At 39.4% G+C, this 12823-nt stretch overlaps 1 protein-coding gene across 2 annotated transcripts in view; it reads left to right on the forward strand.

The window, feature by feature from the left end:
- The first annotated feature begins 9728 nt into the window (after nucleotides 1-9728).
- The window catches only part of LOC140725219 (ubiquitin-conjugating enzyme E2 W), a 77719-nt gene continuing 74624 nt past the window's right edge, over nucleotides 9729-12823 (forward strand). The window contains exons 1-3 of one of the 2 annotated variants that reach the window (XM_073040379.1): nucleotides 9797-9813; nucleotides 10814-11114; nucleotides 11560-11651. In XM_073040379.1, the coding sequence (XP_072896480.1) occupies nucleotides 11019-11114; nucleotides 11560-11651 (188 nt within the window). In that variant the 5' untranslated portion in view covers nucleotides 9797-9813; nucleotides 10814-11018. Of the gene's footprint in view, nucleotides 9814-10813; nucleotides 11115-11559; nucleotides 11652-12823 lie in introns of both variants that reach the window. The other variant, XM_073040389.1, reaches the window with a different exon arrangement.

Raw genomic sequence — 12823 nt, forward strand, 5'->3', positions numbered from 1 at the left:
GAAGGTTCAGTTGACAGGCATTCAAAATGAGGTAGTAAATTAGATTAGACATTGGCTTTGTGGGAGAAGCCAGAAACTGGGAGTAGATGGCTTGACAGCCTGTGACTAGTGGAGTGCCTCAGGGATCAGTGCTGGTTCCGTTGTTGTTTGTCACCTAGATCAATAATCTGGATGATAATCAGCAAATTTGCAGATGACATCAAGATTGGGGTTGTATTGGACAGCAAAAAAGACTATCAGAGCTTGCAGCGGAATCTGTACTAAGCTGGAAAAATAGGCTGAAAGTGGCAGATGGAATTTAATGCAGACATGTACGAGGTATTGAAAGAGTACAGAGAACTTTTACAAGGATGTTGCCGGATCTAGAGGACCTGAGTTATAAGGAAAGATTCAAAGGGTTTGGAATTTATTCCTTCGAATGTAGAAGATTGCAAGGAGATTAGATAGAGGTGTACTAAATTATGAGGGGTATAGATTTGGTCATTGCAAGGCTTTTTCCATGCTGTTGGTTGGGACTTGCAGCTTAAGGGTGAAAAATAAAATGTGATTACTCTGCAAGTACTTTAAATTTATGTCCTGTAACTTTTTTTACTCCACTGCTAAGAAAAGTAAGTGCTATCTATTATTAGGCACTTTGCTGCTTTATTCAACTCAAGAATCTCTCCCCTCAGTATCCTGTTTTACAGAGAAAACCATCCAAGCTTACCTAACCTTTTCTGCTCATTACCATTTTACAATCTTGGCAACATCCTTGTAAATATCTTCTGTACTCCCTCCAGTGCAATCGGATCCTTTGTGCAACCAGATCTATCTACAATATCTCACGTGCAATCTAAGTAGCAGTCGATACCATTCTGCCCTAAAGTCCCAATACTCATGACCTGTGCTTTGGCTAATGTAGAATCCTCTATGCTTCATTAGCCATATTATTGCTATCTTTAAATATTTGTGGATAATTCACTCTTTCTCTACACCACTCAATCCTTCCAATTACATATTTCCCTTGTTGTTGAATCACCACAAACGCAATACCTTACACCTCTATGCATTATATTTGGGTTGCCTTTCTAAATGATGTTTCATGTTGTTCCTTGGAAATGATTCCAATAACTTTTTCACCAGCAAAGTTCAATTAATAAGCCTGGTTTACTTAGTTTTTGCCTTCCTCGATTTTGGACATGATACACATTAGCAGTCCTTCAGAAGTTTTGTGCCACTTCCATTGCCAGGAAGGAATGAAAAATGATGGTCAGAGTCTCCACTATTTCTTTCACTTCTTTTCAACAGTATATGATATATTGTAAGTAAGCCAGTGATTTAGTCACTTTCAAAGATCACCTCCTCTTTTAGAATATTTGTCCCAACTACTTTTTTTCTGTTCTTCCTCCTGTAGGATTATACACAGTCTTATATTAAAGCATGTGTTGTGTTTACACCACACAGAACGCTGATGTTTAATTTTGCATATTTTTGCCTAGTGGTGCCAGGATGGTGTGGTAGCATCTTTCCAATTACATGAAAATTGCCCAAAGGTATCAAGTCCACACTTGCAATCTTCTCAATGAATAGTAGTACAGAAGTAGCAAGATTTGGACCACATTCATTTAAGGACAACATGACATTGTCGATCAGGAACAGGGGACATGAAGTCTGAAAGAATTCAAATTGGCTCTGGGTGATGGTGGTGAAAAGGACAGTAAATCACAGTGAGCATGGTCCCAAATTGAAGCTAACAAAGGCGGAACAATTTCCCACTCAAACTGCTGATTAACTCCAATCCTGCTAGGAAATTATTGCAATTGAGAAGTATGTCAACAAGGAAGATTGGGAAGTGTTGATATGGTGACTAAACATTACTTGACACAGTCTGCATTAGGATTAGGCCAATGGTGGATCCATTGAAAAGGGCCGTGGCCTTTGTGTTATTTGTGAAGCAGACAAGGGATGATGACAACATTTTTGAGGACAGCCAAAATGTGCACATCTACATGGAGCACTTTCGTAGGAAAGCAGCATCCATCATTAAGAGGCAACACGAGTGAATCTGCAGATGCTGGAAATAAATAAAAAACACAAAATGCTGGCAGAACTCAGCAGGCCAGACAGCATCTATGGGAGGAGGTAGTGACAACATTTCGGCCCGAAACATCGTCATTACCTCCTCCCATAGATGCTGTCTGGCCTGCTGAGTTCTGCCAGCATTTTGTGTTATTTATCCATCATTAAGGATGCCTGCCACCAAGGCCATGCTCTCTTCTCGCTGCTGCCATTAGGAAGAAGGTACAGGAGCCTCAGAACACATACCACCAGGTTCAGGAACATATATTACTCCTCAACCATCAGGCTCTTGAACCAGAGAGGAAAACTTCACTCAACTTCACTTGCCCTATCTCTGAAATGTTTCCACAACCTATAGACTCATTTTTAAGTTTCAACCTATAGACTTTCACTTTCCATAAGGCCAGAAGATATAGGAGCAGAATTAGGCCAGTTGGCCCATCGAGTCTGCTCTGCTGTTTCATCATGCCTGATCCAATTTTCCTCTCAGCCCCAATCTCTTGCCTTATCCCCATATCCCTTCATGTCCTGACCAATCAAGAATCTATCAATTTCTGCCTTAAAGATTCGCCCTCCAAAGCTGCCTGTGGCAAAGAATTCCACAGATTCACCACTCTCTGGCTGAATAAATCCCTCCTCGTCTCCATTCTCAAAGGATGTCCCTCTATTCTGGGGCTGTGTCCTCTAATCTTAGACTTTCCCACCATAAGAAACATCCTCTCCACACTCTATCAAAACCTTTCACCATTTGATAGGTTTCAATGAGGTCACCCCTTCATTCTTCTAAATTCCAGTGAATACAGGCTCGGAGCCATCAAATGCTCTTCATATGACAATAAATCAATCCTGGAGATCCTTGAAAGTGATCCTTGATCACTTTCAATGGTCTGATGTTCTCGATATTTATTGCTTATTTATTATTATTATTATTTCTTTTTTTCTGTTGTATTTGCAAAGTTTGATGTCTTTTCCACATTGGTTGTTTATCTGTCCTCTTGGATGCAGTCTTTCATTGATTCAATAGTTCAATTTTTCAATAGTTCCATTTAATATCAGAGACGTGTATACACTATACATTCTATTCTATTATGTTTCTTGGATCTACTGAGTATGCCCTCAATAAAATGAATCTCAGGGTTGTATATGGTGACATACATGTACCTTGATAATAAATTTACCTTGGATTTTTTTGATCTTTGAACTTTGAAAAGAATGCTCCATAACCTCCCTTGTTCGACGACAATGAAGTGCTTGTGAACTGATATAATGTATTGGTACTGATCCCTACAATTTTCTGGAATCTGTCGTGTGGTGATGATATTCCTTTCTTGCTTGTTACAATCCCAGTTGTGGCTTTGGGAGGGGCTCTGTCCATCGAAAGGAGTCAGTTGAGGATAATCTTATTCATTCATTTTTTGATGGATCTGGGCACTGCTAGCAAGGTCACTAATCACTACCAGCAACAATTTTTTTTTCATGAGAAAGTAGTGGTAAAGTCTTCTTAAATCAAGCAGTTCTTCCAGACACCAGTAACCACAATACTGTGAGATAAGCATTTCCAGATCAAGACCCAGCAAAGATGAAGGACTAATTCCAAAATTAGTTGGTGTACAGATGAAGGGAATCTGTAAATACGAAGTACAAAAGTACAAAGTAAATTTATTATAAAAGTACACATACATTACCATATACTCCTTTGGGATTCATTTTCTTGCAGGCATTTACAGGAAAAAACAATAGAATTTACGAAAAAGCTATACATAAATAGAAAAAATCTGGCAAACAACACGTGCAAAAAAAGACAAGTTGTGCAGATAAAAAACAATGCTGAGAATATGAGCTGTAAAGAGTCTTTGAAAGTGAGACTGCTGATTGTAGTATCAGTTCAGAGTAGTTGTGATTGAAGTTATCCATGCTGGCTCAGGAGCCTGATGTTTATAGGGTAGAAAAAGTTACAGAACCTGGTGTGAGGGACCCAAGGCTTCTGTTTCTTCTGTACGATGGTAGTGGGTGTTGGGAGCACAGTTTGCAGCTTTGGGAGGTACTATCAGAGTAGCCAAGGTGAGTAAAAATTATGGATTCTGAACATAGTACTCACTGCAGCCAATGCGTACTGGTAATGCAGAAGGTGACTATTTTGGGTGACTAATGCAGTGCACTCTGAGTCTTATGTTCAGGTCTGGTCTAGGAAGGATGTGAAAGCTTTAGAGAGGGTGCAGAGAAGATTTACCAGGATGACTTTTACCCAGGATGGAAATGGCTAATACTTCAGGGTATAATTTTAAAGTCATTAGAGGGAAGTATAAGGTGGAGTCAGAGGTAGGTTTGTTTTTTTTACACAGAGAGTGGTAAGTGCACTGCTGGACTGGTGATAGGGCAGGTACATTAGGGACTCTTAGATAGGCATATGGATGGAAGAAAATGGGAGGGAAGAGTTAGACTGATTAAAAGGTTGGCACAACATTGTGGGATGAAGGGCCTGCACTGTGCTATGTTCTATGCCTTTACTAACAAGAGAAGTCCCTTCTTTATGGGGTATCAATTTCTGTATCTCTAAATTTCATTGGTTATCCACAAGTCATTCATGAATGCTGGGAGGAGATCCAGTAAACGTATTAATTTCCGAACAATTAATTAGTAACCACAAAATCTGTAATTTCTGAACCACTAAACATGTTGGACATAATGAATGAAGATGAAATATGTTGCCATATAATGTTTGTATGCTTACCTAAAAATTCACAAATTTTTTCTTTGAATTCAAAACATTTCAGAGCGAACAGACTTTTTTTTAAACCAGCTTCTATTAACACAACAGTGATAAAAGACAGGAGTTAGTGGAAAACAAAAAAAGACAGCAGATGCTGGAATCTGGAACAAAACAAGAACAGAACCCTGGAAAGTGGGTTAAGCAGCAATCTGTGGAAGCAAAAGGTGCATGTCAACCTGTTGCATTAATTAGTGGAAAATGAAGGCGGGCATGATTCTCCTTTCAAAGGAAATATGGATGAAAAATTGCAAATCCATCTGATATAAATGGGTGATCACTGGCCCACTTTACTATCTGTTTCGATGTATATAAATAAGTAAAACCGATTCTGGAGATTGTGGATCCAATGGCCAAGTCTCCATTCTGCATGACTCTAAATTGGAAACACTTGCTTTAAGGCTACCTCAGTAAATGTGTTTAATACAAGGTTGAATAGATTTTTGCATCCTGGGGTAATTAAAGGTTATGGGGAAAAGGCAGGTAGGTAGGTGGAGATGAGTCCATGGCCAGATTGACCATGATCTTATTGACTGGTCAGGCCTGATGGCCTACTCCTGCTCCAATTTCTTATGTTAAGCTTTGGATTCTTATCTGGGGAGCCATGGATAGATTTCAGAGGGTCCATGAACTTGGACGGGAAAAAATTTACATTTGTATTTTCACTAACTTTTAATTGAAATTCAGAATTTCTTTCAATTATGAATGTAGACAACAAACCACAGTAGTATTAACTGTAGCTGTGATTTGGTCGCCAATAGAAATCACAGATATTTTCATATCACATTACAGTTGTTGCAAATATCTTAAAATATCATTTACAGCAGCTCACCATGATGCACTATCAATAACTCTCGGAGACAGGAGGCGAACAATAGGCTTTTATTAGCTGCAAGAGACCACGATTAGCAGCAAGAGACCACCACACAACATCCTGGAGACTGAGGGGGGAGCAGTGCCTCCAACCACCTTTATACAGGGGTCTGTGGGAGGAGCCACAGGAGCAGTCAGCAGAGGGGTGTGTCCAGACAGGTATATGTAGTTCACCACACACCACTACTTTGAAATTACAGTAGTCATTAGACCTGCCACTCACCTGAACACAATTGCAGTCTTCCTGCCTGCAGATGCTTGTGCAATGTAGCTGTCCAATTTTTGGGCAGGCCTGCACCTATAGGCTTTCAGCTGCCAGATGGTTAAGTCACTTGCTCTCAGATTTGTGACCCAGACATCTATATTGCTCTCCATTATTCCCTGTCTACAGTTGCTTGTTAATCAATGTGTAGAAGGAAGTGAGTCATTTTACTTGCTAAAGTTTTGCACAACTGGACAGTTCAAATGAAAATCCTTAACTCTCTAAGGCAGCATGATTCCATGTGCAACAATAGCCAAATTCCAGGAAGGACATGACACCTGAGATACTGCTGTAATCCTTGTGTCTATTCAAGTATCTAAAAGCTATTAAAAGTGTTAAAACATTGGATAAATTGTAAAACCTGCCTTTTTTTACTAACTTGGCATACAACTTTCTTGAATATCTTACACTTCACTTAATTAACATATAGATTACTTATTTCTTTGCAGATTTATCAAATTACTTAAAACCATACAAAAATATTGAGTTTCAAAACATGTCAATTGAATCAAATATTTAATTTTAGCTTTATTTATTTTGTATTCTTTGCAGACCAAATATAAGTTGAAATGTCAAAGAAAAGGATGGATGATGAAAACTATATGTTACATGGTTTCACTTGCACTAATGGATGTGATGGGACACAAAAGCCACAGTGCTTTTGTGCGGAAAAATTCTTGTGAACGCAAGTTATGAAGCTGGCAAAATAAGGAAATAATGCTGAGCCTTTATAAGACATTGGTCAGGTTGCATTTGGAGTATTGTCAATAGTTTTTGGCCCCATATCTCGGAAAGGATGTGTTGTCATTGGAGAGAGTCCAGAGGAGGTTCATGAGGATGATTCCAGGAATAAAAGGATTAAAATATGAGGAGCGCTTGGCGGCTTTGGGTCTGTATTCACTGGAATTTAGAAGAACGCATGTGGATCTCAATGAAACCCGCCAAATGTTGAAAGGACTAGAAAGGGTGGATGTGGAGAAGATGTTTTCTATGGTGGGGGTATCCAGAACTAGAGGGCACCACCTCAGACCTTTTAGAACAGAGGTAAGGAGGAATTTTTTTTTTGGCCAGAGAGTAGTGAATCTGTGGAATGCTCTGCCACAGACTGCAGTGGAGGCCAATACCGTGGGTATACTTAAAGCAGAAGTTGATAGTTTCCTGATCGGTCAGAGCATCAAAGGATATGGTGAGAAGGCAGGTGTATGGGGTTGAGAGGGATCTGGGATCAGCCATGATGGAATGACAGAGAAGACTCGATGGGCTGAATGGGCTAATTCTGTTCCTATGTCTTACGGGCTCATCTGTCTTTGCTGCCTCAATGAAAAAGGAATTCCTCCCGTCATCATCACCCATTGTTTTTTATACAGACATGAAGACAACAAAGCTCCAACAACTCTGAGAGAAATTTTGTCAACAGCCATAACAGTCATCAACTTTATTAGAAGCAGGTCTCTGAATAATTGCATTTTTAAAAGACTTTGTCAAGAAATGGGTGCAGAATATGAAGTGCTTCTCTACCACACAGGAGTTCATTGGCTTTCAAGAGAACAAGTTTTGAGGCACTTGTTTGAACTAAGGGCAGAAGTCTCACTTTTTTCTGAAAGGAAGAGAAAACCCACTCTTGGAACAGTTTGATAAAAAGGATTGTGTCCACATGTTGGCTAATCTGAAATATTTTTAACCATATGAATGAAATAAATCGTTCAATTCAAGGTCCTGAAGTCACCATTACTGATGCTACTGAAATATAAGGTTTCTTTTCTAAGTTGTTGAAATGGAAGAAGAGAGTAGAGGCTGACATCTTTGCGAACTTTCAAAATTTGAGGAAGTGCTTTAGCAAGATGGATCTGAGATACAAAATTCAAAGCCAACATCTTTGAAAAATTCTCAGAACATTCAGGCTCCCTTCCAAAACTGTCCAGTGTATCCAGAGTTTCTCCACTAATTTCACCTGCAAAGTCAATGTCAATTTCTTTGAAGAATTCTCAGATCATATGGGATCTCTTCCAAAATTGTCCAGCTTATCCAGAGTTTCTATGCTAATTTCACCCGCACATTTGGGGACTGTAATTTGCTCTTTGAAGTCAAGACAGGAGTCGGGATGATGTGTGATGTCGGGGATATTATTTACCCTGGTGTTAGACTGGATTATGAGGCAAACAATGACAGATATACTGAGAGGCATTAGGTGGACTCTATTCTCTACTTTAGAAGACCTTGACTTAGTGGATGACCTCGCATTACTATCACATACACACCAGCACATGCAAGAGAAAACTCAGTGCAAGTGTACTTTTGGTGGACAGTTGGACTCAGAGTAGGCCAGGGAAACACTGAGACCATGACCTTCAGTGTAGAGTTTCCTCTTCCCGTCAAGGTATATGGTGTCGACTTACCCAGCACCAGCAGATTCACCTACCTGAGCAGCATCATTCAGCAGGAAGGTGGGACCAAGGACGACATCCAGTGCAGACTCAGCAAAGCTAGAAATTTCTTCAGATCAGTGAGCAACATATGAATATCAACCAAATGCAGCATCCACACCAAGGTGAAGTTGTGCCAGAGCTGTGTTCTTTCCACACTCTCGTACAGGTCAGAATGCTGGTGCATGACAAGGAACGAGTTTGCCAAGCTGTCATCATTCCACAGCAGGAGCCTCCGGAAGATCCTCCGTATTTTCTGGCCAAGGAAGATCTCCATCCATGCCCTGCTTCTTCAGTGTCATCAAGAGGACATGGCCACAATCATCATGAAGAAACATCGGAGCTGGATTAGGCACATGATGAGAAGAAAGGCCAACTCCATCATCAAGGCAGCATTTCATTGGACTCCTGAAGGGCAGAAGAAACTCAGGAGACCAAAGACAATTTGGTGCCACGCTTTAGAGGCAGAAATGAGGACCCTGAACCACACCTGGGGACTGACAGAGATGGAAGACCTTCATTGCCACCTTAAATACCATCAGCAACTCATCATCAATCGCCAACAGGCAGCAACTTATTTGAAGAGAGACATCTACGAACACCTGGAAACACTTCAGAACTCATTCAATAGTTATTTCCATCTTGGTGGCATTAAAGCTGAACCATTGATCTGCAATCAATTTCTTTCTGATATAAACTGTATCAAAGACTGACCTTGGTACAAAAACTTACTACAATTGGAGTTTAACTTAAAAAGCCTTGGAGAATCTGGTGTTCCTTGACAGAAGCCAATTGTCGCCTTGGAAAGTGAGCCATAGAAGCTGTAGTTCCATTTGCAAAAATATATGTTTGTGAATGAGGATTTTCAACACTTGAAAACAAAAAATCAACATTAAAGTTGAGTTAAAACAAAAATCATGTCATGTTCGACATGACATGTGCGTGGCTTTGTCAAAGACCACCTCAGTTTAATGTTCTTATTCTAGCTAAGCAACACCTTCACACTGACATGTCTTTAAAAAGTAAAATTTAATTTTAACTTGCCTGTGTTTTGAATTACTAGTCTTGTTATTTACCGTATTAAGAAATAAGCACATATATTACTACGTCACCAATGTGTTTTAAAAAATATTTTAATGATTTTGTTTCAATATAATTGGTTTCTTCTGTAATCGTCTTGTATTTTGTTTTATATATTTAAATACATGGACTGCCTAGTAATGGTGAAGAACTCCCGCCGCGTTTTGTTCGACAACTCCACTTGAACGAGAACCTGTTGCCGATGATGGTGCAATTGCCTCTCGTGCGCCTCCAGTTGGCGCGTTCACGTTCCCTTCCTGGCTCGGGATGCGTGCGGGATGACGCAATGACGTCCACTCCGCTGAATGTGGTCTCTGGCGCAGGGGGTTTTCATCATGGCGTCAATGCAGGTGAGTGTGTCGCCGACGGGAAGGCGCAGCGGGGAGGTTGCCCTCTCCTCCCAGAGCGGGTGGTTGATTTTCTTCTTGTGACTGAGGCATAGTAGAGGGGAGGGGGCTGGCGTGTCGGTTTGCTTGTATCAAATCCTCCCGTTGTGCCTCGAGGGAGACCGGGTAGCAACGGCCGGAGGGACCGGCCCGCCGTGTTTTTGGACATGTTGTCCGTGTATTTGGTGTTGCCTCGCATAAGCCGGCGGACCCCGGGTGGTCCCGCCGCTCGGCAGCTGCCGGACTTGTAACAGTAAGGCTAGTGGTAAACGGGGAGTTGGGCGACTCTGATCCCCGGGAGAGGTGGGCTCCATCCCTTACCCTCGTCCCGATTCGCTGTCCGGCTAGGTGATGCCTGGCCGCTCGTATGAAGGTTACAGGTGTCAGTCGGCCGCAGCGATTGAGGCCCTGCGGGAGCAGCAACTCGTCGCCCCGCCAGCAGTCGACAGGCTTTCATTACCTTAGTTTTGTCAGATCTTCCCTTCGGAGGTAACCTGAAATCGAGAGAGGGCTTACATAGGCAAACTTCAGCAAACATCTAGTTTTTGGTGATACCCGGCTTTTTAATCGGAATGATCAAGTAATATTGGATACCACGGGTGTGAACTTGCGTTTCTTTAGTGTTCATCTTAAGTGGTAAAACTTCTTTTTGTCAATCTAGAAAAAAGATCTTTTTAAATCCTCTATTGAAAATGATAGATATTGGATGTTCCAATTGAATCCGTTGCTGTAAATGTGTTCCTTTGTATGCTGTGATTCACGTATATTAAGCACAAGTTTGACAATTTGGAGTTAGGTTCATAAGTTTAGCAACTATCCTGGCTTTTAGTATTTATATACACACACACAAAATACTGAAGGAGCTTAACAGGCCAGGCAGCATCTATGGAAAAGAGTACGGTGGATGTTTATGGCCAAGACCCTTCATCAGTATTTATATGTTATTTCTACCGTTTATTAAAAGAAAATTGGAAATACAGTGGATTCTGGTTAATTGGGCCATCAGTTAATCAGGACAACTCTTAAAGAATAAAAACTAATCGAGGAAATAGTTGGGATTCCCATCGTTCATTTCGGACACCAGGCTTGCAGATGCTGGAAACGGCTGGGAGTGAAAATGAAATGACTTCACTACTTTAGCAAGTTAAGAAGATGAAGAATTTGAAGCTATGGACAATCATCTTGAATGTTACAATGAAACGAGGATTTGGAGGATTCAGTCGTCAATAGCATTGTATGAATGCAGTCCACGATCATCACTTGATGTGAGTGCTTGATGCATTTATAGTCAAATCAAAAGAACGTGGCCGCGTACACTGGGTTAATTTTTCCGTCGATAACTATAAGTGACTAATACACCTATAGTACTGTTGGAATTTGTTGTATATTTCATTTAAGTACATAATTTGTTACTCAGTTAAATGGTAGTTTGTCTTTTTACACCTTAACTATTTCCATGAAACTTACGCTAATTAGGCCAAATGTACTCGTCTCAATGCAGCCCAGTTAACCAAAACCCACTCTATATGAAACTGGATACATATACTCCACGAGCCAGGTGGCCTATTCCTGCTCCTATTTCTTACTATCCTTATAATTTATAGATTTGTTTTTAAGTTAATTCAGTGGAACACAATGTTTATGTAGAGAATGACTTTGGGAATGAACAATGTGCAGTGTTTCTAACTATTCCATCCTTTTTTTTATTAGAAAAGATTACAGAAAGAACTAATGGCATTGCAAAATGACCCACCCCCAGGGATGACTTTAAATGAGAAGAGTGTGCAAACTTCAATTACACAGTATGTATTTGAATTTTTTTAATGTATCTCTTTTAAAATGCAAATAGAGGTTTAAGGTTTACCTTTAAATCTTGACAAAATAACTAAAGATCTTTCTAATGAAATAGTGAATGAAGACTTGAATGACATATATCATAAAGTTTGCTAAGTTGTACAATGATATATTTGACATCATGTTAAGAGTAGAAATAATCACTTGTCAGATTTTTTTAAAATAAGATGCATTTTCATAAAAATCACAACTTCATAAAGTGGATATCAAGATGAATCATAATAGTAAAAAAACAAACCATTTGTGGTGACTGTGAAGTTCTCACAAAGATTGTTTGATGTCTTATGAATGTTAATTTTTGAACAACTTTTCTTTAACAGCGATGCAGTATAAAATTATGATTTTTGCAATTGCCAGACATGGTATAACCAGGGTGTTCAAGAAAATGAAATGTAACTTTAATGATGTTGGTATATTGTTTGGTTGTGTTTCAATGTGTAATACCACCTTTTTCAAATTTTTAAGTCCTACATAGTTCCTTTGTTTACTTTGAGTTTGGCAATGTTTAGGTATTTAATGAAGAAGCTTGGCAGTTTTGCAATTTTTGTGATTATGTATACACAATCATTGTTTAATAGCTTTCTTTAACTCTCCACCCACAGTACTCCAGAACAGTGTATGGTCAGCACCATTAGTTTGTAATGTCTTTTATTTGTGATGCAAGTACTTGTTTCATGATGAAATAACATTGATATTTCTAAGAACAAATACATTTTCTATAGATTATTTGCAAGTAATTGAATGCTTTAAAAGTTACTACTCTTTATTTACAAGATATGTTTAACTTGTTTTCAAAAAAAACTTGTGCTACAGAAGATATTTTGTTCTGCAAGTTATTGTCTGTCATGTATAACACATATATTCTAAACAAATAACAAGGTTAGTAGACTTGATATGATAATGCTAATTACAAAAGCATAATTAAAGAAAATAGAACTAACAGTCATATTTGTTAAAGACTATAGTGCTATGGTGCAGACAGTTCATTTTCACATCCAGATCCTCTCTTCAGGAAACTGTCGATATTGTTTAAAGGAAACAATAAACCATATTTTTAGTTTGATATATTGACTTTGGGTTGTGTATTTGATACTTTGAGTGAATGGACCTTTTAATATTA

Source organism: Hemitrygon akajei, chromosome 1 (genome assembly GCF_048418815.1).
Source record: "Hemitrygon akajei chromosome 1, sHemAka1.3, whole genome shotgun sequence".
NCBI lineage: Eukaryota > Metazoa > Chordata > Chondrichthyes > Myliobatiformes > Dasyatidae > Hemitrygon > Hemitrygon akajei.